This window comes from Candoia aspera, chromosome 3 (assembly GCF_035149785.1).
Source record: "Candoia aspera isolate rCanAsp1 chromosome 3, rCanAsp1.hap2, whole genome shotgun sequence".
In the NCBI taxonomy this organism is placed as follows: Eukaryota; Metazoa; Chordata; class Lepidosauria; order Squamata; family Boidae; genus Candoia; species Candoia aspera.
This window is the reverse complement of record NC_086155.1, coordinates 175025076-175047260: the sequence shown is the minus strand read 5'-3', so window position 1 is coordinate 175047260 and position 22185 is coordinate 175025076. Positions and strand designations below refer to the sequence as shown.

Genomic DNA, 22185 nt, shown 5'->3' with positions numbered 1-22185 from the left:
TCTGCTGAGTTTTCTTTTATATTCTCATCCAAAAATATTCAGACCCATTTTCTATCTTCTTTCAAGTAATTTCTCCTAGATCATTTATTTTCACCTCCATTCTTTTGAATTTACTTCATATTTCTGTGACAGTACAGAAACTAGATGCAATGGTTACATCAGGAACTTATCATAAAGGTTCTGGCCTTTTTTCCTTGCAAACGCATATGCTTCTATTTTAGACGTATTTTTTTAACTTTGCACCTCAGTCTTATTTCTATTACTACAGTGAAAACATTTTTAAAAATTCCACAAAAATATATAACCCAAAAAGTCCTAGCCATTATAAGGAGTTTTTTTATAATTAATTATCATTTTTAGGAGTTATGGGTACTAAGACCCGTGAGCAATCATATTGAGAAAGAGGCAAGACAGAAGCAATTTTCCCTCAACACATGTTTCTCCATCCCATTTATTCTGAAAGGAAATGTACTAAAAAGGAATTTCACATTATTTGAAACCTTTGCCCTCTCCTCAATGGAAAATATAGTTGATTACAAGGGAAACCTTTAGCTGTCTTTTTTCCCTTTTCCACTGGCTCAATCTTGAAATTTCTGTTATTTCTGTTATCCAGATGTGGACTGATCAAGTTTCACAAAGTTAATAATCTAATCAGTAAAACAAAGAACAATGATGTATTCTAATTGTGAATTATGTATGATAATGTCCTGGGTGGAATATTAAAAAATTGTACAGAGTTCTTATTTCCTCCACATTTGCTAAAATGACATATTTTGTGACATTACCTCCCATCCTTCAATGTTAGACTGCCATTCCTCTAAAACTTCTAATTTCTCCATCTGTCTTTTGGCTTCATTTATGTTGGAACAGACAGCTTTCATTGTTTGGAGAGCTTCCATTAAGGTAGAGTAGTCACTGTGCTTTTTGGGAGTGCGCTTTAACAATTCCTATTTTTTTTTAAAAAAAAGAATAATAAAGGGAAAAATAAATTCTTACACTCTTCCCCAAATGGAAATCAATTATTAAAATACCACTGTTCATGATAAGCAATAAAACCATGCATAATCATTTGGGAATAAATTCTGTTAAAGGTGTAGGTACCATAGGATTGTGACATCAAACTGACCATGAGATTAAAATTAAATACTTAGCATCATTATCTACTTTCATTAAATGCATAGTTTCCTATTCAAATATCTAAGAGACTGGATCACATCTGAATCCTGTTTTACTTGGTGTCTTGCTGAATGTATTTTCACTATCTTTATGACAGCTATAGTCAAATACCAAAAGATTCGGTTCTAATATTTTGTATCAGCAGAAGTCATGGATTGAATATGGGCATTTGTGCCTACATAGGTTTTCTCTTCTTACTTTATCTTCAGATAACCAACCAGCAACTTTATTCAAAATTATTCACTGGGGAAAGTGAAGCTAGAAGATCTGCTGGTGGGCCCTTGTAGGTGTAGAAGTACAGTGACTCCAGAAATGGTCCATCCATAGTGCTGGACAGGATTGCACTCCCCCATATGAAACTGGCTCTTTTCCCAGACTCACAGCTCCTGCTTCACCATCAGGTACAGAGGGTGGCCAAGAAAGCCTTTGCACAATTACTTCTTGTGCATCACTTGTGACCCATTCTGGGCGAGGAGGCATTGTACATGGACATTCACGTCCTTATCACCTCAAGATTGGATAACTGCAATGGGGCTGCCCTTGCAGACCATCCAGAAGCTTACAGTGGTTCAGCATGCAATGGCCTGAGTAGAAACAGGTACACCTAGGTTTGTGCATGTAATACTTCTATTCTGGGAGCTGCATTGGCTGCCAGTCGCCTTCCATTTTATCACCCTTAAAGTCCCCAACAGCATTAATGAATAGGCAAACAAACAACATCCCTGCTGCACATTTAGCAAATCCACAAATTATTCTCACTCCTTTTCAGATCAAGTACATGCAGCAATTCTTTATGTTGCATTTCACTCCATGGTCTAATAATTTCAAGCATGCCATAGTTATATAATCTGAATGGAGGGACAGACTACTTATATCCTTTAAAGATATGGAGGGAAACAGATTTCAGAAGGAAAGGAGTTTGCCACTCGGGGGAAAAATGGAAGAAGGCAATATGATTCCAACAGGAGATTTACACAAGAAAGGGGTAAGTAGAAGTGTGTTCCCCTGAACAAGGCCCAAAACAGCTTCCAGTTATTTCTTCCAGCTGAAATAAGAAACCTTATAGGCACATAGGAGTTCCTTCCTAGCAATAGCAAAGTTCTTTTCCAAAAATCTCTGTCTGGGGACAGTAGTGTTGGCATACTAGGTTCCATCTTTTGTCTCTGTGCATAATGGGTATACCTTTAAAAAACAATCTCATTTGTTTCGGCAAACATATTTTTATTACTGAATGACAAACAGAATTCAAAAAAATAACATGACTTCCATGTAAAATATAATATATTCAAAAGAAGAATATATCGTCACACTTCTTCAAACAAAAATGCATACCTTCAAAAGAAGTGGATATTTGCATATTCTCTGGATTGGCGATACCAAATAACCTTCTAAAGGTACATCTGTATTCTTCCGTCCTCCTAACAGCATGCAGTTCTAGAAAGAAATTAAATCATTTGTATTTCAACTGAAACAAATCTCTTATAATGCTATAAACTTGCTTGGCTACTCAATTTTCAAGTGGCTTCATTGTCCAGGAATGTTGCTCACTCCATTTTATGTATTAGCTGGCTGTAGCTAATCATATTACAACACAGGTAGTCCTCAAGTTACGACTACAGTTGGGACCAGAATTGCTGTTGCTAAGCAATGAGATCATAAAGCGCAACATCACGTGACGACATCATTTTGTGACGGCAATCCAGGCTGACCTGGTTGTTGTCGTAAACCCCAGACTTGTGGGTTGTTAAGTGAGAGAGTCCCAGGTAAAGTGCGTGGGGATGCCGCAGAGGGGTGGAGGAGGCCAGGGGAGGCCCAGCACAGGCAGTGCATGTGTTGGGGGAGGGGGGTGCTGCCATGCAGTGTGAGCTCAGGAAGGTTGGGAAAAGAGCGTACAGGGTGCATACAGGCGCAGGGAGGCAGGGGAAAGAGGACACCGAGTGCATGTGAGTGAAGGGTGGAAGGAGGTTGCGATCCATGCAAGCAAAGAAAGGCTGGAGGTGGGAGTGATTTGCAACCCTCCCTGCTGGCTTCCCCACTGACTTTGCTTGTGGGAAGCCAGCAGATAAGGTCGCAAACAGCAATCACATGACTGAGGGATGCTGCAACTGGTCATGCAAACTGGTTGCCAAGCACTCAAATTTTGTTCACATGACCGCAGGGGTGCTGCAACAGCAGGAACTTCGTTCTAAGTCCCTTCGTTCAGTGCCGTCTTACTCTGAACAATCACTGAACGAATGGTCGAAACTCGAGGACTACCTGTACATGTTCTCTTGCTAAATCTACTAGACACAGATTCTTCAAAGTAGATGTAACAACTAGCACACTCAAGCACTCATTCAATGACAGTCCAGAGAACAGGCTATTTCTACTGCTTTAATGAGGTGAATTGACTAGTACAAGAAGAAAGCTGCGAATGGAGAATTCCCGCTCAAACTAAGATTTAAAACTACAAGCCTCTAACTTACCCCCCTTACCCCTTTACCTACTAAAGCATGCAACCCCCCTTCCCATGCCAGATGGCTCTTTTGGCATTCATCCGCCCCTGATGGCCTTGGGGCTGCTCTGCCAATATGTCTTCAGCCATAACAATCCAGTTCACGCTCTGATCCAGTACCCCCTCCGTTCTGGTGACACAAAGTCTGTTAACACCAGGAGGTGAAAGATGGAAGCAATCCCAATAAGAGGGTTCTGTGAACCTTTGATCAGAGAATCTGACAGTAGATTTTGCTATGAATTTTTGGAAAAATTGTTAAAATTTTTACTGGGAATTGTTCATTATAAGCAACTATATAAAGAACAAGGCAACTGCATATGGTATCAAAATTCCAGAGTTCTCTGTCTTAGCTATTTACATCACTTAGACATAATTTTTGAAGCATAATGGAAATTTGGTAGCCTGTTACCTGGGTCATACTTCCTCAATATCTTTCACAGACATAGGCATAAATAGAATGAAATAGAGCAGACATTGACACTCAACCTGGGGAAAAAATAATTTATCTTGATAATATAATGTAACCAGTATATTGTTTAAAATGTAATAAAAACACAGTGAAATTTTAATTAACTCCAGATCAAAAACACTTTGTATCATTTTATATACATTATGGTAAAATTCTGACCTAATTATCCTTTGCTTTTAAGCCAGACTGATAGTGCTTTTCGGCACTGATGCGAACTCAGATTGACTGAAATTGATGGGCAGTAGATTCAGAACAATGGACAATGCATCACATGGCACATGATTAATTTATAGAATTCACAATTATAAGATCAGGTGTTCTTATGCTATTTTATTGGCCTAAGCCATTTTATTAATGGCTATTAGCCATGTTGTCTATATGGAATCTCCTCATTCGGCTTTAGTGTAATACCCGTTGCTAGTGTAGAAATAGGAAAAGAATGTATTGAGCAAAGGATAAACTTGCACTACCCCAGACATTACCTGACAACAATTCACTTCATTTCTATAAACCATGCTAATTGGGACTAATTTAGAATTCAACAACATTTGAATAACTGCACGTTCTCCACCCTTAGTCTTCATGCCCTCTTTAGAAGTTTCTTAGAGGCATTTGGCAACTTTGGGAAGCAGGATGGTGAATAAGGTGGGCACTTAGTCTTGTCCAGCAGGCTACTCTTTAGTTAGTTATTTAGCCTTCAAAATAGGTACATGTCACTTAGAAACTTTTTTTTTTTTGGTGCCTTCAAGTCATTCTTGACTGCTGGTGACTGCCTGTACTTGTCCCTGAAGTTTTCTTGGCAAGATTTCAGAAGTGGTTTGCCATTGCCTGCTTCCTAGGGCTGAGAGAGAGTGGCTGGCCCAAGGTCACCCAGCTAGCTTTGTGGCCAAGGTGGGACTAGAACTCCTGGTCTCCCAGTTTCTAGCCTGATGCCTTAACCACTACACCAAACTGGCTCTCCTTAGAAATATACTGCAATCAAATTACTGCACAAATCAGAAGACAGAGATACAAAATACAAAAAAATATTTACCAGTAAAAATGTCCGTACTGTTTTTATTTTGTTAAGTTCAAGCAAAAGCTTTTGTGCTTTTTCATGATTGCTGCAGTATTCATCATAGATACAAAATCTGTCTCTCTGAAGAAAAAGTTTTTAGATTAGTTATTTTGGTCATATTTTTGTTTCTTTTCCTTTAACAGATATTTTTAAAGGAATAATGTAAATTTAAAATATAAATAAATACAGTATCTGCAAACTAATATAAAACACAATTGGATTACAACAAATACCTAATGCTGACAGATCAATTTATAAAAAATTAAAGGTGCTTTCTTCATTTTTATTTTAGTTTTATAGTTAGGTTCAAGTAGTGTTTGTACCTTCTCATGGTTAAGATCAGGCTCCCATATGGCACCTATTGCACAATGAATATCACGTGTAACTTTAGAGAACTGTGCATTTCAAAGTCAGTGAAATTACTGCTGTTCACTTACATATCAAATCTGTTCTAGTGTGAAATAAATGTTACCTGCATCATACTGGGGAAAAAGTTATTCAGGGCAAATGTTAAAAAGTGATTATTGTTCAGTATGTTAGGCCAGCTTCATGAAAAATCATGATGACACCTACTCTTTCTACTGAATAGGCTGCAAATTCAGCTTCCAAGATCTCATAAATTATGCAATCAAGATCATTTTGTCTTCTGAGTGGAGTATGCATGAACTATCATGCCAGCAATTGTTTTTTTAAAAAGCAGCACTGCAGAAAATAATATAATCAATTACATAAAGCTTATATTATCGGATTTGACATACAAAGTGGAGAAAGCAGGATCCCACTTCTTGTTGTGAATTAGGTTCAGGATGCAGACATTCTTCAATCCTAGATAGGAAATTCTTGTGAACTTCTAGAATATCTTCAATATTTGAGAACAATGTCTGTAAGTAAGAAACCCAGAGTATAAATAAATAAATTCAAGAAACAATAAAAAGGAAGTGAGAATAAATAAGAACTAACCTTAACTGTTTCCTCTGTTACATTTTTATCAACCTTTGTAATAGCCCATTGCATTATTCTGTGAAGGAATGCCTGGATACAAAGAAAAAGAAAAATGAAGAAATTACCAACGCACTAAAAAGGCAGACCCAGTAGCTCAGAATAGCTAAAGAAAGAAAGAAAGGATACAGTGATAAATTTTGACATGAATGAAAATGATACATGGGTCAGCACTCTACTGGCTTTCAGCATCTTTGTGCAATGGTCCAGCTATTTCTCATAAATATAAACAAAATTAGCAAAGATCTCATACAGAATAACCAAACTATGAACTCTCAAATGATTATGCAATCCCATGGAATTATGTAAGATTTTGTGATTTCACAGAATTTCAGGATAAGTTATTTCAGGTAAGTATCACTCTGCTCATCCCTGGTCTATGAAATCACAGAATATAGATGATATTTTAGTTTAAAAAGAAGAAACACATAATACACCCCCAAGAAAAAAAATGTTACTTGCAAATACCTAAAGTTATTAGTGAAGAGAGCTCAGGATGGCATCCACTCACCATGAATGAAACCCAGTTCAAAACCCCCTAATTCAATGCACAACTCCTCAGTTCTTATTTCCAAATATTTTAAGCACAATATGGGAAAACCAAACCAAAAAAGACCACAAATAATGCATACACACCCTTAGGGAAAGCCAACAGATGCTGACACAATAGATTATATATATTCTCTATAAATTAAATATATTATCTATATTTAAGCATTATGTCTCTTTGCAGGTTTTTACATAAAAAGATGAAAAGATTTTTCACTTCAGAACGAGCTAGAAAACATATTTTGATAAATTTGTCTATAAATCTGTAATTTCTGAGCTCACACCACACTGCAGCACCTCCCTCCCCAACTCATGCGTGGCCTGCGCCGGCCCTCCCAGGCCTCTTGTATCCAGGACTCCTGCCTCTTCCCGCTTAATGACCCATGGGTTACAACAGCAACCAGGACTGCCCAGGATTGCCATCGCTAAGCGATGTGGTCATGTGACATTGCGCTTTATGACTGCATTGCTTAGCATTGGAAATTCTGGTCCCAACTGTGGTCATAAGTCGAGGACTACCTATAATCCAGCACCTTAACCACCAAGCTTTATGGGGAAAGTACTGATGTTACAACAATTTCTTTGACTTCTGGGGAGCAATGGCAAATGGAAGACAGCTCTGTTGAGAGCGTAGCTGAACAGCAGAACAAGGAGCTAGTGAATGGACCAGCTTCTAGAAACTCTTCTCTGGACAAGGAGAGGACTCAAGATAGCCCACAAATGGCCACAAACCATCTGGACTTATAATATGCTGTTTTTGAGAATTAAACATCTCTCCAATCACCAAGAGTTAGAAAGATAAACAGAGTAAGCCTCATATGGAGACAAAGCAATAAAAACAAAATCTGAAGGAATACAATAACAGAATATTTTATTTGACCAAAAATATATTAATAAGAAACTGCAAATCTATTTTATTGAAACCTAACTCCAGAATATTTACTAGAGATTCTTCCCTCACAAAAACTATGTTTAGAGACTGAATTATCTGAGAATATGCCTGGCCAAAAACAACCACCACCACCTGGTAGCAGTTACAATTATATTGGTGCCATGGCAATATAAGTGTAACGGTTGCCTAATCCCAAATACTCAGTCTCACAAGCTCGGGCTTAAAGATAACTGATTTATTAAAGGAATAGTATGCAAATACAGAGAAAGCTGAGAATGAGCAAAAGCGCGCCAAATACAAACTTAAAAGCCTTGCCTGTGAGCAAGTTCCGCCCCATCCCTCGTCAGGACGCTCCCCCTCCCAGGTGCTAGAAGCCGTTAGACGCGCCTGGGAAAGTAACCTTGAGCAGGAGCGCAAACCCAAACATACATTCCAAGCCCTCAAAACAACGGAGGGTGAAGGAATGGAAAAACCCCGGGTGAAGGAACACGGAACAGAAGAGGACATGTGAAACGTTACAATGTTAACAGCACATTGAAATGAGAACATGACATATTGCCCCCTTAAAAAAAACTATGGAGCAGGTTTGTCAGGGTAGGCAGAGTGGAATTGAGCTACGAGTCGAGGGGAAAGGACGTCTGAAGCAGCAACCCATTCAGGATGAGGGAAATGTTTCCAGCGGACGAGGTATTGTAAAGTGGAGCGCTGGCGTCGGGAGTCGAGGATGGATGTCACCTCGAAGTGTTGCTGGTTGTCGATCATGAGTGGAGGTGGTGGAATGGGTTGTGGATGCCAGCGGTCCGACGACAGGCAGGGTTTGAGTAAACTACAATGGAAAACAGGATGTAAACGTTTAAGGTTGTGAGGCAAATCAAGTTTAAACGTAACAGGGTTGAGTTGAGCAATAATTGGAAAAGGTCCGACAAATTTAGGGCCAAGTTTCTTAGAGGGCTGTGGGGACTTGATAAACTTAGTGGATAAGTAGACTTTATCCCCGACAGCAAAGGATGGTTCTGGGGAACGCTTTGCATCGGCATGGCGTTTATAGGTAGCCTGGGCATGGAGGAGAGCCAGTTGAATATTAGACCATGAGTCTTGTAGAGAGTCCGCCCAATCAGTAAGGGAGGCTGGTAGCGGTTGAGGATGAGGAAGTTCAGGAATAGGAACAAACTCACGTCCAAAAACTGTTTTAAAAGGAACTTGACCAGTGGTTTGATGAACGGCATTGTTGTAAGCGACCTCAGCAAATGGGAGTAAGTCGACCCAATTGTCCTGTTGGTAGTTAACAAAAGCCCTGAGGTACTGTTCCAGTGTGGAATTAACCGCCTCTGTAGATCCGTCCGTTTCCGGATGCCAGGCGGTGGAAAGTGACTGTTTTGTACCCAAAAGTTTTAAAAATGCCCGCCAGAATTGTGACGTAAATTGTGTGCCTCTGTCACTCACCAAACGGGCGGGGATACCGTGGAGGCGGTACACGTGGGTGAGGAAGAGGCGTGCCAGCTGTTGTGCGGTGGGGATAGACGCGCATGGGATAAAGTGGGCTTGTTTGGAGAAAAAGTCTTTGACCACCCAAATGACAGTTTTGCGTTGACTAGGGGGTAGATCAACGATAAAGTCCATGGAAATGTCCTGCCAAGGGACAGATGGGGTGGCAACGGGTTGAAGGAGACCTTGGGGTTTGCCCGGTTTGCGCTTTATCGCCGCACATACAGGGCACGCAGTCACATATGCCTTCAGGTCTTTGAGTAAAGTTGGCCACCAGAATTGCCGGCGCACAAGGTGCAAAGTTTTTACGTAGCCAAAATGTCCAGCCAGCTTGTCATCGTGGCAGCACTGGAGTATGGTTTTTCTCATAGCATCGGGTACATAAAGGCGATCGTTGCGCCAGGCAAGATCGTCGGTAAAAGTTAAAATGTGTCTATTGGTTTGTAACCAAGTATCTGTTTTAAGGTGGGAAAGCAACTGTTGTTGCAAATCGGAGGGAATTGACAAGTGCGGCGAGCGGCTGGAAGGCAGAGCGGCTGGAGGTTGCGTTGATTGTGCTCGGGTCTGGCTGCGAGTCACTGCTTGCAAACTTAATTGTTTGTCGGTCCAGACGGTGCCTTGGACCGTTGGCCCTGGGCCAGCATCTTGGGGTCTGCGGGAGAGTGCATCAGCTAAAAAGTTTTTCTTGCCTGGTATAAATTTAAGGGTGAAGTCGAAGCGGCTGAAAAACTCAGCCCAGCGCAGCTGTTTGGGACTGAGTTTTCGACTGGTGCTTAGAGCTTCCAGATTTTTATGGTCGGTCCAGACTTCAAAAGGGTTTGAAGTGCCTTCCAATAGGTGTCGCCATGTTTCTAAAGCCGTTTTTACAGCAAAAGCCTCTTTTTCCCAAACGTGCCATCTTCTCTCCGTTTCAGTGAATTTGCGAGAGAGGTAGGCACAGGGTTTTAAGGCGCCAGATTGGTCAGATTGTAACAAAATTGCTCCTATGGAGAAATCAGAAGCATCAACTTGTACAACAAAGGGTTTAGAGGGGTTTGGATGCTGTAAAATTGGTTCTGTGGTAAATATTTGTTTGAGCGCTTCGAACGCTTGCTGACAGGCAGGAGTCCATTTAAGGAGCGCGCCTGGGTTCTTTGAACGTCGCGTATCCCCCTGTCCTTTAGTTTTTAACAGTTCAGTAAGGGGGAGGGCGATTTCAGCGAAATTTTGGGCGAATGCCCGATAGAAATTGGCGAATCCAAGGAAACTTTGTAATTGTCTCCTGGTACGGGGCGGCTCCCATGCCACAATAGCCTCTACTTTTGCAGGGTCCATTTCAATGCCCTGAGATGAAATTCGATAGCCTAGGTAATCAATTTGTGACTGATGAAATGCACATTTTGACAGTTTTGCGTACAACTCTGCTTTTTTCAATTTAGCCAGTACCTGACGCACCAAGTGGATATGTTCTGACATGGTTTCAGTATAAATCAATACATCATCCAAATATACCAGTACCCCCTTAAATAGGTGGTCATGCAAGACCTCATTGATTAGTTGCATAAAAACCCCAGGTGCTCCGGATAAACCAAATGGTAAGACTTTGTATTGGAAAGCCCCAAGAGGACAGTTAAATGCTGTTTTCCACTCATCCCCTTCCCTTATGCGAATACGAAAATAAGCTTCTCTCAAATCCAGTTTTGAGAAAATTTTGCCTCTGGACAGATGTGATAACATATCTTTGATCAGGGGCAAAGGATATTTATTTAATATTGAGACCGCATTGAGCCCGCGGAAATCGGTACAAAGTCTTAATGACCCATCCTTTTTTGGCCTGAATAGGACAGGGGCTCCTACCGGGGAATTAGCCGGCTCAATGAAACCCCTAGCCAGGTTTTTGTCAATGAACTCCCTTAGCGTAGTGAGCTCTTTGGGAGACATGGGGTATATTTTTGGGTGAGGCAATTTTACATTTGGTAAAAACTCAATGGCACAGTCCGTTTTTCGGTGGGGTGGCAAGCGATCCGCTTCCTTTTCCCCAAATACCTCAGCAAAATCCTGATACTGATTGGGTAGTCCCTCAAGAGGTTGAAGCGTTTGCACATTAGTATACGCTACCCCTCCACCCTCCATGTCTTCCAGTAGGTCCTTTTCGGGTACTTTGTAAAATCCATCTGCAAAAGTCACAGTTCTATGCAGCCAGTTCTGCTGTACAATAAAAGGGTTCTGCTGTACAAACCAAGGCATCCCCAAGATTACCAGAGGACCCCCCACTGGAGCTACCACAAATGGCAGCTTTTCTTGGTGGGAGCCCATCTGCAAGGCGACCAGTCCCGTGGAATGATTGACTGCTTTCCCTCCCGTCATAGTTCCATCCAATTGGGTGAAAATCATAGGTCTTGGCAAAGGGAACGTGGGCAGTTCCAGAGCCGCTACGACATCAGGGTGCATAAGGGAACGGGAGCAACCCGAGTCTAGCATGGCCCACACTTCCACAGTTTTGGTTTTTGAGCTCAGTTTAACTTTAACAGTCAGTGTGGGGAAATTTCCACTCACCGAATCGTGGTTACGCCCGGTTTCTTCCACCTGCCCTAGGGCGCCCTTCAGGGCAGGTGGTAGGCTTTTCCCGCCGGCTGCTCGAATTGCAACTCTTCTTCCTCTTCTCCGAAGGGTAGTTCTGGGGGGTCCAGTTCCGCGACGGCTGCTTTCAGTTTCCGCGGTGGAGCAGGAGCAGGCGACTTTACCGTAGGTTTCGTCTGTCGTTCCTCTGGACGGCGTCTCGGGCACGACGTGGCTCGATGCCCTTCTTTCCCACATCTGAGGCACTGACCCTTGGAGAACCGTCGCTCCCTCTCCTCTTCCCAGGTTTTCGGTTTGGGGCGGCTGGCAAGTCCAGATGTGCGCGCTCCTCTAGCAAGACGCGTTTGTCTAAGCTCTTTGGTATGGGCATAGGTTTGTAGGGCATTTTCTGCGCTGCCCGCCAACTGAATCCACCCATATAGCGTTTTGGGATCATCTCTTCCTAGTGCCCATCGAAGGATTTCGGGTTCTAGCCCCTGTTTGAACAATTCAATTATTGTTGGCTCAGACCAGTCTTCCACTTTTCCTGCCAAAGCTTTAAATTCCAACGCATATTTGGCAACTGAGAGGGACCCTTGGTAGAGTTTCCGCAGGTCATTTTTAGCTGTTTCTTGAGCTAGGGGGTCTTCAAAATGCTGTTTAAGTGCCCACAAAAAGTCATCGAAGTCCTCTAACTCAGTTGCCTCAGCCTGGCATAGTTGCACATACCAATCCGCTGCCCTTCCTCTCAGCTTGTTGGCAATGAAATTGATCTTGCCATGTTCTGACCGAAAGTTCCGACCCCAATCTTCTATATAATGCTTGGCATTAGTGATAAAGAAGGAGAGCGTTGTGGGATCCCCATCGAATTTCACTCCAAATGGTGGGAAGGTTCTCGCCGGCTCAGCTGGCTGTGGCGGTGCCGCGAATGTCAGCGTACGCCGAGCCCCCATGGGTGGTCGATCCCTAGGAGGTCTTGCCTCTCGCTCCCCCCCTTGACGGGCTGATCGAGTCTTGCTTCTCCCCCGGGTTGATAGGGTACTGTGCCTGGGGTACTGTGACGGCTCTTCCTCCCAATCCTCCGGGGTGGGCTCTGCCTCTCTGGGTAGATCCTTAAGGATTGTCACTATTAAATCCATTTTATCCTCTAATGCCCTCATTCGGGCTGGAGTGACCGGCTCTTCCGGAGGTTGGTTGGTTACCACCACCCTCGGTGACAAGGGGACTTCGGGCTCCCAGGACAATTGTGGAGACCCCCTCCCCGGTGCTCTTTCCATAACAGTTCTATGTTCACTCCTGAGACTCTCCTGCAGTTCGTCTAATTGGATATCTCGCAACTCCCGACGTGCTGCTCTTTGCGCTCTCGAGGTTAGCGCTGGTCGGATTCTGGCCGCCTCCCGTTCCTCCTCGCTTCCCTCACTTGCGCGAAGCTGAGGTTCTGTCATCGCTAGCGTTCCCTCTTATCCAACGATTGGATGGGGCTAGCGGAAAATGGATGAAATGATTCTCAGCTTTATGTAACGGTTGCCTAATCCCAAATACTCAGTCTCACAAGCTCGGGCTTAAAGATAACTGATTTATTAAAGGAATAGTATGCAAATACAGAGAAAGCTGAGAATGAGCAAAAGCGCGCCAAATACAAACTTAAAAGCCTTGCCTGTGAGCAAGTTCCGCCCCATCCCTCGTCAGGACGCTCCCCCTCCCAGGTGCTAGAAGCCGTTAGACGCGCCTGGGAAAGTAACCTTGAGCAGGAGCGCAAACCCAAACATACATTCCAAGCCCTCAAAACAACGGAGGGTGAAGGAATGGAAAAACCCCGGGTGAAGGAACACGGAACAGAAGAGGACATGTGAAACGTTACAATGTTAACAGCACATTGAAATGAGAACATGACAATAAGGACATCAATGGGTATTGCTCAGGCATATTGCCTCTGAATTCTATATTCAATGAGAATTGCCACCCTTAGCATAGTTTACTATCTGAACCTATACTATCAGCAGAAACACTTTAAGAAGTAGAGATACTTGCACCAGATTTCTGAAGTCAACTGAGAACTACACATGGTCTTGGAAAACACATGGCACAGCTCCAACAATATTTCTACTAAGATAAGGAGGTGCTTATGAACAGGGGTGCACATGAGAATTGATAGGGGAAAAAAGGGATAACAAAGCTTCTAGAGCACTGAAACATGCCTCTTGTATTTCTTGCATTACATCTACTTTAGTATTAATGGATAACTGGCAAAAAAAGTTAGAAAGAAGGTGTATTTCTCTATTTTTGGCAATCATAAATAACAAATAGCAATACACATAAGGCTACTAAAACATTTCCTTAGAGATATAGGGTATTTCCTTATACTAGATCAGATTAATTTTTCTTAGAGTCAGCATTGTCTATTCTGACTTCAGAAGTTGTGATTTCAATTTGCCAAGGCTAGAGATTTTTGTACTTACATCAGCACAAATACATCCAATTAACACAAGCATGTATAGATGTGGACTCAGCTTTCAGCTACAGTGAAACAACTCTTGTGAATAACCAAATGTTTTGCATGTGACTACAAGCAATTAGTAGATTGAAGCAATTAGTCCCTGCTCTTCTCAAACAATCCATTTTTCATCAGCAACAACCAGCATTTTTTCCTTCAAAGATTTAAAATTATTTCTAACTTTTCTATGAAAAGGCAGCCATGAATGCTGTAGAATGTTCAAAATGTATAAGGCTGCAGTGTGGATTATTTAACCAGAGAAATGTTGAAATATGAATACAGTGTACTTATGGAATAGCTGTTCAACTTTGCATGTGTCAAATTGCATTTGGACCTGATGACTGGAAGCGTGCCTTCTCTATCGCAGTGCCTGCCCTTTGGAATGAGGTTCCCCATGAGACCCAGTTGACTCCCAAACTGTTGACCTTCCAGAAGACCTTGAGCTAGGGGGCTTAGAACCCCTTGTCAGATGTATGGTATGCTGCTGTTGACTGGATTTGTCTTCTTGTTTATTTCTATGTACTTCATTTGGACTGTGTATTTGTTTTGTTGTATTTATGCTGAGCGCCACCCAGAGTCAATTGGTGTCAAGTGGTATCTAAGTTGAAAAAAATAAATAAGAATGCCATTAGTGTTTTCCTATATAAAGGAAAAGGTAGCAAGAACAAATGCAAAAACTACAAGGGGATTTGATTGCTACATGTGCCTGGGAAGGCGTTTTGCAGAATTTTAATTGAAAGGATATAAGAGGTGAAGGAGCAAAAATTGGGACCTACATTTCAGCTTTATGCTAGGCAAAGGGTATGCAAATCAGGTTTGATCTTTAGCAGGTCACTGAGTAATGTATGAATGTGAGAAAGAAACTTCACTGAACATTTGTTGACTCAGAGAAACATATGATTAAGTTAATAGGCTTAAACTATGAAACTATTGCATTGGAATTGAAGGTTGCTTAATAAATGCCATGAGAGCAGTATTATAGAAGTAAACCATATATGCTTCAGCAAAGGATCATTATCTTGTCGTGGTGCTGGAGCTTCAGCACCTCAATGATGCCATGAGCTAAACCGTGAAGGGCCACCCAAGACGGGAAGGTCATGACAGAGAGGTCAGACTAAATGTGATCCCTGGGACAGGTAATGGCAACCCACCCCAGTATTCTTGCCGTGAAAACTAAATGGATCAGTCCAACCAGAGATATGTCGGTATACCATCGGAAGATGAGACCCCCAGGTCGGAAGATGGTCAAAATGCTACTGGGGAGGAACAGAGGATGAGTTCAACTAGCCCCAGATGTGATGACGCAGCTAGCTCAAAGCCGAAAGGACGGCTAGCGGCCGACGGTGCTGGTGGTGAACAGTGAATCCGATGTTCTAAGGATCAACACACCACTGGAACCTGGAATGTAAGATCTATAAGCCAGGGCAAATTGGATGTGGTTATTGGTGAGATGTCAAGATTAAAGATAGACATTTTGGGCGTCAGTGAACTGAAATGGACTGGAATGGGCCACTTCACATCAAATGACCACCAGATCTACTACTGTGGACAAGAGGACCACAGAAGAAATGGAGTAGCCTTCATAATTAATAGTAAAGTGGCTAAAGCAGTGCTTGGATACAATCCAAAAAACGATAGAATGACCTCAATTTGAATTCAGGGCAAGCCATCTAACATCACAGTGATCCAAATATACGCCCCAACCACAGATGCTGAAGAAGCTGAAGTAGAGCAGTTCTATGAGGATCTGCAGCACCTACTGGACAACACACCTAAAAGAGATGTTATTTTCATCATGGGAGACTGGAATGCTAAGGTGGGCAGTCAAATGACACCTGGAATTACAGGTAAGCATGGCCTGGGAGAACAAAACGAAGCAGGACATAGGCTGATAGAATTTTGCCAAGACAACTCACTCTGCATAACAAACACTCTCTTCCAACAACCTAAGAGACCGTTTCATACATGGACTTCACCAGATGGGCAACACCGAAATCAGATTGACTACATCCCTTGCAGCCAAAGGTGGCGGACATCTATACAGTTGGTACAAACAAGACCTGGAGCTGACTGTAGTTCAGATCACAAACTTCTTCTTGCACAATTTAGGATCAGACTAAAGAGATTAGGGAAGACCCACAGATCAGCTAGATATGAGCTCACTAATATTCCTAAGGAATATGCAGTGGAGGTGAAGAATAGATTTAAGGGACTGGACTTAGGGTCCCGGAAGAACTATGGACAACAACACTGTTCGCAACATTGTTCAGGAGGCGGCAACAAAATACATCCCAAAGAAAGAGAAAACCAAGAAGGCAAAATGGCTGTCTGCTGAGACACTAGAAGTAGCCCAAGAAAGAAGGAAAGCAAAAGGCAACAGTGATAGGGGGAGATATGCCCAATTAAATGCAAAATTCCAGAGATTAGTCAGAAGAGATAAGGAATTATTTTTAAACAAGCAATGCGCGGAAGTGGAAGAAGACAATAGAATAGGAAGGACAAGAGACCTCTTCCAGAAAATTAGAAACATTGGAGGTAAATTCCAGGCCAAAATGGGTATGATCAAAAACAAAGATGGCAAGGACCTAACAGAAGAAGAAGAGATCAAGAAAAGGTGGCAAGAATATACAGAAGACCTGTATAGGAAGGATAACAATATCGGGGATAGCTTTGACGGTGTGGTCAGTGAGCTAGAGCCAGACATCCTGAAGAGTGAGGTTGAGTGGGCCTTAAGAAGCATTGCTAATAACAAGGCAGCAGGAGACGACGGCATCCCAGCCTAACTGTTCAAAATCTTGCAAGATGATGCTGTCAAGGTAATGCATGCTATATGCCAGCAAATTTGGAAAACACAAGAATGGCCATCAGATTGGAAAAAATCAACTTATATCCCCATACCAAAAAAGGGAAACACTAAAGAATGTTCAAACTATCGAACAGTGGCACTCATTTCACATGCCAGTAAGGTAATGCTCAAGATCCTGCAAGGTAGACTTCAGCAATTCATGGAGCGAGAATTGCCAGATGTACAAGCTGGGTTTAGAAAAGGCAGAGGAACTAGAGACCAAATTGCCAATATCCGCTGGATAATGGAAAAAGCCAGGGAGTTTCAGAAAAACATCTATTTCTGTTTTATTGACTATTCTAAAGCCTTTGACTGTGTGGACCATAACAAATTGTGGCAAGTTCTTAGCGGTATGGGGATACCAAGTCATCTTGTATGCCTCCTGAAGAATCTGTATAACGACCAAGTAGCAACAGTAAGAACAGACCACGGAACAACGGACTGGTTTAAGATTGGGAAAGGAGTACGGCAGGGCTGTATCCTCTCACCCTACCTATTCAACTTGTATGCAGAACACATCATGCGACAAGCTGGCCTTGAGGAATCCAAGGCTGGAGTTAAAATCTCTGGAAGAAACATTAACAATCTCAGATATGCAGATGATACCACTTTGATGGCTGAAAGTGAAGAGGAACTGAGGAGCCTTATGATGAAGGTGAAAGAAGAAAGTGCAAAAGCTGGCTTGCAGCTAAACCTCAAAAAAACCAAGATTATGGCAACCAGCTTGATTGATAACTGGCAAATAGAGGGAGAAAATGTAGAAGCAGTGAAAGACTTTGTATTCCTAGGTGCAAAGATTACTGCAGATGCTGACTGCAGTCAGGAAATCAGAAGACGCTTAATCCTTGGGAGAAGAGCAATGACAAATCTCGATAAAATAGTTAAGAGCAGAGACATCACACTGACAACAAAGGCCCGCATAGTTAAAGCAATGGTGTTCCCTGTAGTAACATATGGCTGTGAGAGCTGGACCATAAGGAAGGCTGAGCGAAGGAAGATCGATGCTTTTGAACTGTGGTGTTGGAGGAAAATTCTGAGAGTGCCTTGGACTGCAAGAAGAACCAACCAGTCCATCCTCCAGGAAATAAAGCCAGACTGCTCACTTGAGGGAATGATATTAAAGGCAAAACTGAAATACTTTGGCCACATAATGAGAAGACAGGACACCCTGGAGAAGATGCTGATGCTGGGGAGAGTGGAAGGCAAAAGGAAGAGGGGCCGACCAAGGGCAAGATGGATGGATGATATTCTAGAGGTGACGGACTCGTCCCTGGGGGAGCTGGGGGTGTTGACGACCGACAGGAAGCTCTGGCGTGGGCTGGTCCATGAAGTCACGAAGAGTCGGAGGCGACTAAACGAATAAACAACAACATACCAATGCATTCCAATTATAAACCTAAACAACACACTTTTATATACAGGCACCATCCTGACAATACACATCCTTCTTACACAATTCTACTACCATAAAATAATTCTACTGGTATAAAAACAGAAGAGGTTTGTGAAATGCTGCTGAGTAATACATCACTAATTCCCTCCACAAGTCGGAAATTCACTGTAATTTTTGGTTCTCTGCCTAATGCATAACAGTAATTTCTTCCTTGAATTTAATTTTCACATAGGCTAAGTATTTGGAAAGCAAGTGAATATTTTAAACACACATATCTGACATAAAGTTTCTATTAGCAATGACACAGTGAAGCAAAATATGTCCCTTCCTTAAAAAATAATCAGCATGAAGAATTGCATGATTTATAGGAGATTCCCCCGACATACTGTAATATAGGTGGTTTTTCTCTTACACCTTCTCTAATTGTACTTTATTTCAAAAGAAATAAATTTAATTAAATATATTAGAAATATTCAATTATTAATATATGGGCAAGAGCCTCGTGTAGCGCAGTGTGGTAGTATTTCAACCGAAACTCTCCCCACAACCCGGGTTCAATCCCAGCGGAAGCTGGATTCTCAGGTAGCCGGCTCAGGTCGACTCAGCCTTCCCTCCTTCCGAAGTCAGTAAAATGAGTACCCAGCTTGCTGGGGAAGGTGATGACTGGGGAAGGCAATGGCAAACCACCCCGCTATAGTCTGCCAAGAAAACATCACAGAAATGGCGTCCCCCCAAAGGGTCAGACATGACTTGGTGCTTGCACAGGGGACCTTTCACTTTCACAATATATGGGCAGATGAAGAGATAAGCAGAAAATTATTTAAAACTCATCTGCATAAGAAAAGCAGGTACTTTGTAAGGCTGAAAATGTCTACCTGAAAGCTACATCATTTACCTCTCAGTCTGTTACGTGGTTCATTTTACATGTTTATTCGGGATACTTTATCTTTACTCCAAAAGAAATCACATAAGTTAATATGAACAAAAATATTCAGATTTCATCAAATCCTTACTGAGATCCTCACTGCATCATTACATCTCAACTAACCATGCTGAGAAATTAATACAGAATAGTATTTCAAAACACTGTTCAAAAACTGTACACGATATTGTTCGCTGACCAATGAAATAAATCATTCACTATAAATGAAAAAAAAAAAGAATGTTGCATCTAATCAGCTGAATGAATTTAGAAAAAATTGTACTGCAACAAAAAGGAAGATGTCTGGGCTGACTGTCCTTCTTAGGGTGTGAATGTAATTGTATATGGTGTGGCACGTACCCATCTCCTTCTACCTGTACCTCTCAAGATATCACTGAACACCTTTACTGCTTCCCCTGCTTACTAATTAGAAAAATAAAATTGCTTCTTAATTAATTCAGAAATGTGTTTTACATTTTAAAAGGATTATTTACATGTTCCTCACCTAATGCAATATATTTGTATATGTATCTCCATATAAGTATGTGTATATATACATGTAATCCTTGCTTACCAACTGCTTGTTCAGCAACCGTTTCAAATGAAAAAGGAGACTTACGACCAGTCCTCAAAGTTGTAGCTGTCACAGCATCACCACAGTCATGTGATCAAGATTCAGGGGCTTGGTAACCAGCATACATTTATGATGGTTACAGCATCCCACTGTCACATGATTGCCAAGCCAGCTTCCAACAAGCAGTCAATGGGAAAGCCAGCAGGAAGTAGCAAGTGGCAGTCACATGATATCGTGCTTAATGACCTGCAGTGATTTACTTATGACTGCAGCCAGAACTGACATCTTAAGTCAGCAGTCATGTGATGTTTCACTTAATGACCACGCCACTTAGCAAAAAACTTACCAGTACCAAATGTGGTTGGTGAGTGAGGACTACTATGCTTCAAAGACCAGGACAGAAAAATAAATTTACTATTAACTGAATTTATAAATACTGATTAATATTAATTGCCTATAAAAATATAGCCTATATACAAAATTAATTGATCTCACTCTGCATATACCAGTGATTCTCTCAAACACATACAACACGTTCATATACAGAAAAACACAAGTTTGTCTCCTTCCAACAGAACAGCAAAGAAAAGTAATGCTGGAGAACAACAGAAGGGGCAGTTGCATTGGGAAGGGAAGAGAAGGGGGAGACATGGATGGAGATGAGACAAGGGAACAGGTAACTAGACAGGAAAGGAAAGAAAACAAAGTGAAGTTATTAAATGTTATACACTTGGGTTAAGTTCATCACAGAAACAGCTCTTAATCTTCAAAAGCAACAATGTTCTGCAGCATCCACTTGCACCTCATGTGTGTAATTCCTTCTACACTCCTACTATTCTCATCAGCTAATATAAACCAATGTCCTCTCCCATTCATAGGAACTCATTACATGCCAATTTAGATGCCAATTTATCCATCTTAAAATCTGAAAACTCACAGGCTGAGGCAGGAGGGCTCACTCCATCTCATTCCAGTGCTGCCATCATTGCCATTAAAGTGAAGTATGAGCAAGGTAGACCTAGAGGGTATGTGTACAACTCTAATATAGAGAACACTTGTGAATATCGTATACATAATGCCATGTCAGAAGCACTAGCAGAAGAGTAACAGCAACCCTGGAGTTGAACTATCCATTTTCAATCTGTCCTAAAGGCTAGGATTTACTCTGCTTTATCAGCAGGCTGGCATCATCTTTATTGTTCTCAGTGGAAATTCCACAGAAGTCCATGTGGGAAGAAAAATATGTCTTATGCTAAGCCATAAACCATGATTCACAAATCAGAATGTGAATACCAAGATACTAGCTCAGATTCTATTCTCATATGTATGAAATTAAGATTGCTTGCCCCAGTGTATGCATATTAAACTTTTTATACTGAACAGCAGTTACCTTTATAATGCCCATTCTCTCTGTTTGAAAAATCTATTTTTATGTTTCAACCACTCTAAATAATTGTGAGTACCTCTTAAAGTATCTCTTTTCAAATCATTAAAGCAGCTGCATCTTTCCCCAGGCTTGCATGGTTGGAAGACAGCAAAGATCAGCAGTCACTTAAGGCCAAAAAAAGCTGCAGCTGTTTCAACAGTTTGAGAGAGATTATTTGTATGTCCTCTCTCACAATCTGAAACTTCTCTCAATGAATCTGTACAATGCAAATAATAACAATAGATCTTGCAGCATATCCAGAGCAGCACTTAAGAGTTACATCCTTTCTAGTTAATTCCCTAATTAACTAACCCATATCACAGTAATGTATTTAATATACTTTCTATGTCCTGAAAATACATTCACTCATTCTAATATATCAAACTCTCTAATTTATTTTACCATATCAAGACCATTATAATAATTTTAATCTCAAATGAAATATTATGTAATAGTTTTCAGTGTTGGGCATTTCAGATCACTGTACAGGTAGTCCTCACTTAACTATGGTAATTGGGACTGGAATTTCCATCAATGAGCAATGTGGTCATAAAGTGTGATGTCATATGACTGCACCACTTAGTAACAGCAATCCAGCAGTCCCTGTTGCCATTGTTAACTGAGAATTGTGGGTCATTAACCAAGGACCTCCTCACAACTTCCTGCCAGCTTCCAACAACAAAAGTCAGTGGGGAAGCTAGCAGGAAGTTACAAGTCCCAGGTGGCTTGCAAGCAGATCGGCAGGCAGGTTAGTGGTGCGCATGAGCAATTTCAAGCCTGGGGGTGGCTGCTGCTGGGTGGGGAAGGGTGTGTATGTAGTTGCAGTGGCACACATGAGCAATTTTGGGCTCGGGATAGCTGCTGCCAGGTGG

At 41.7% G+C, this 22185-nt stretch overlaps 1 protein-coding gene across 1 annotated transcript in view; it reads right to left on the bottom strand.

Moving 5' to 3' along the window:
• The window catches only part of PREX2 (phosphatidylinositol-3,4,5-trisphosphate dependent Rac exchange factor 2), a 130228-nt gene that overhangs the window by 96542 nt on the left and 11501 nt on the right, over positions 1-22185 (bottom strand). Inside the window, exons 2-6 of the mRNA XM_063299363.1 lie at positions 6157-6228; positions 5955-6077; positions 5173-5277; positions 2509-2610; positions 786-947 (exon numbers count right to left, since the gene is read on the bottom strand). Coding sequence (XP_063155433.1) covers positions 786-947; positions 2509-2610; positions 5173-5277; positions 5955-6077; positions 6157-6228 — 564 coding nt within the window. The remainder of the gene's footprint in view (positions 1-785; positions 948-2508; positions 2611-5172; positions 5278-5954; positions 6078-6156; positions 6229-22185) is intronic.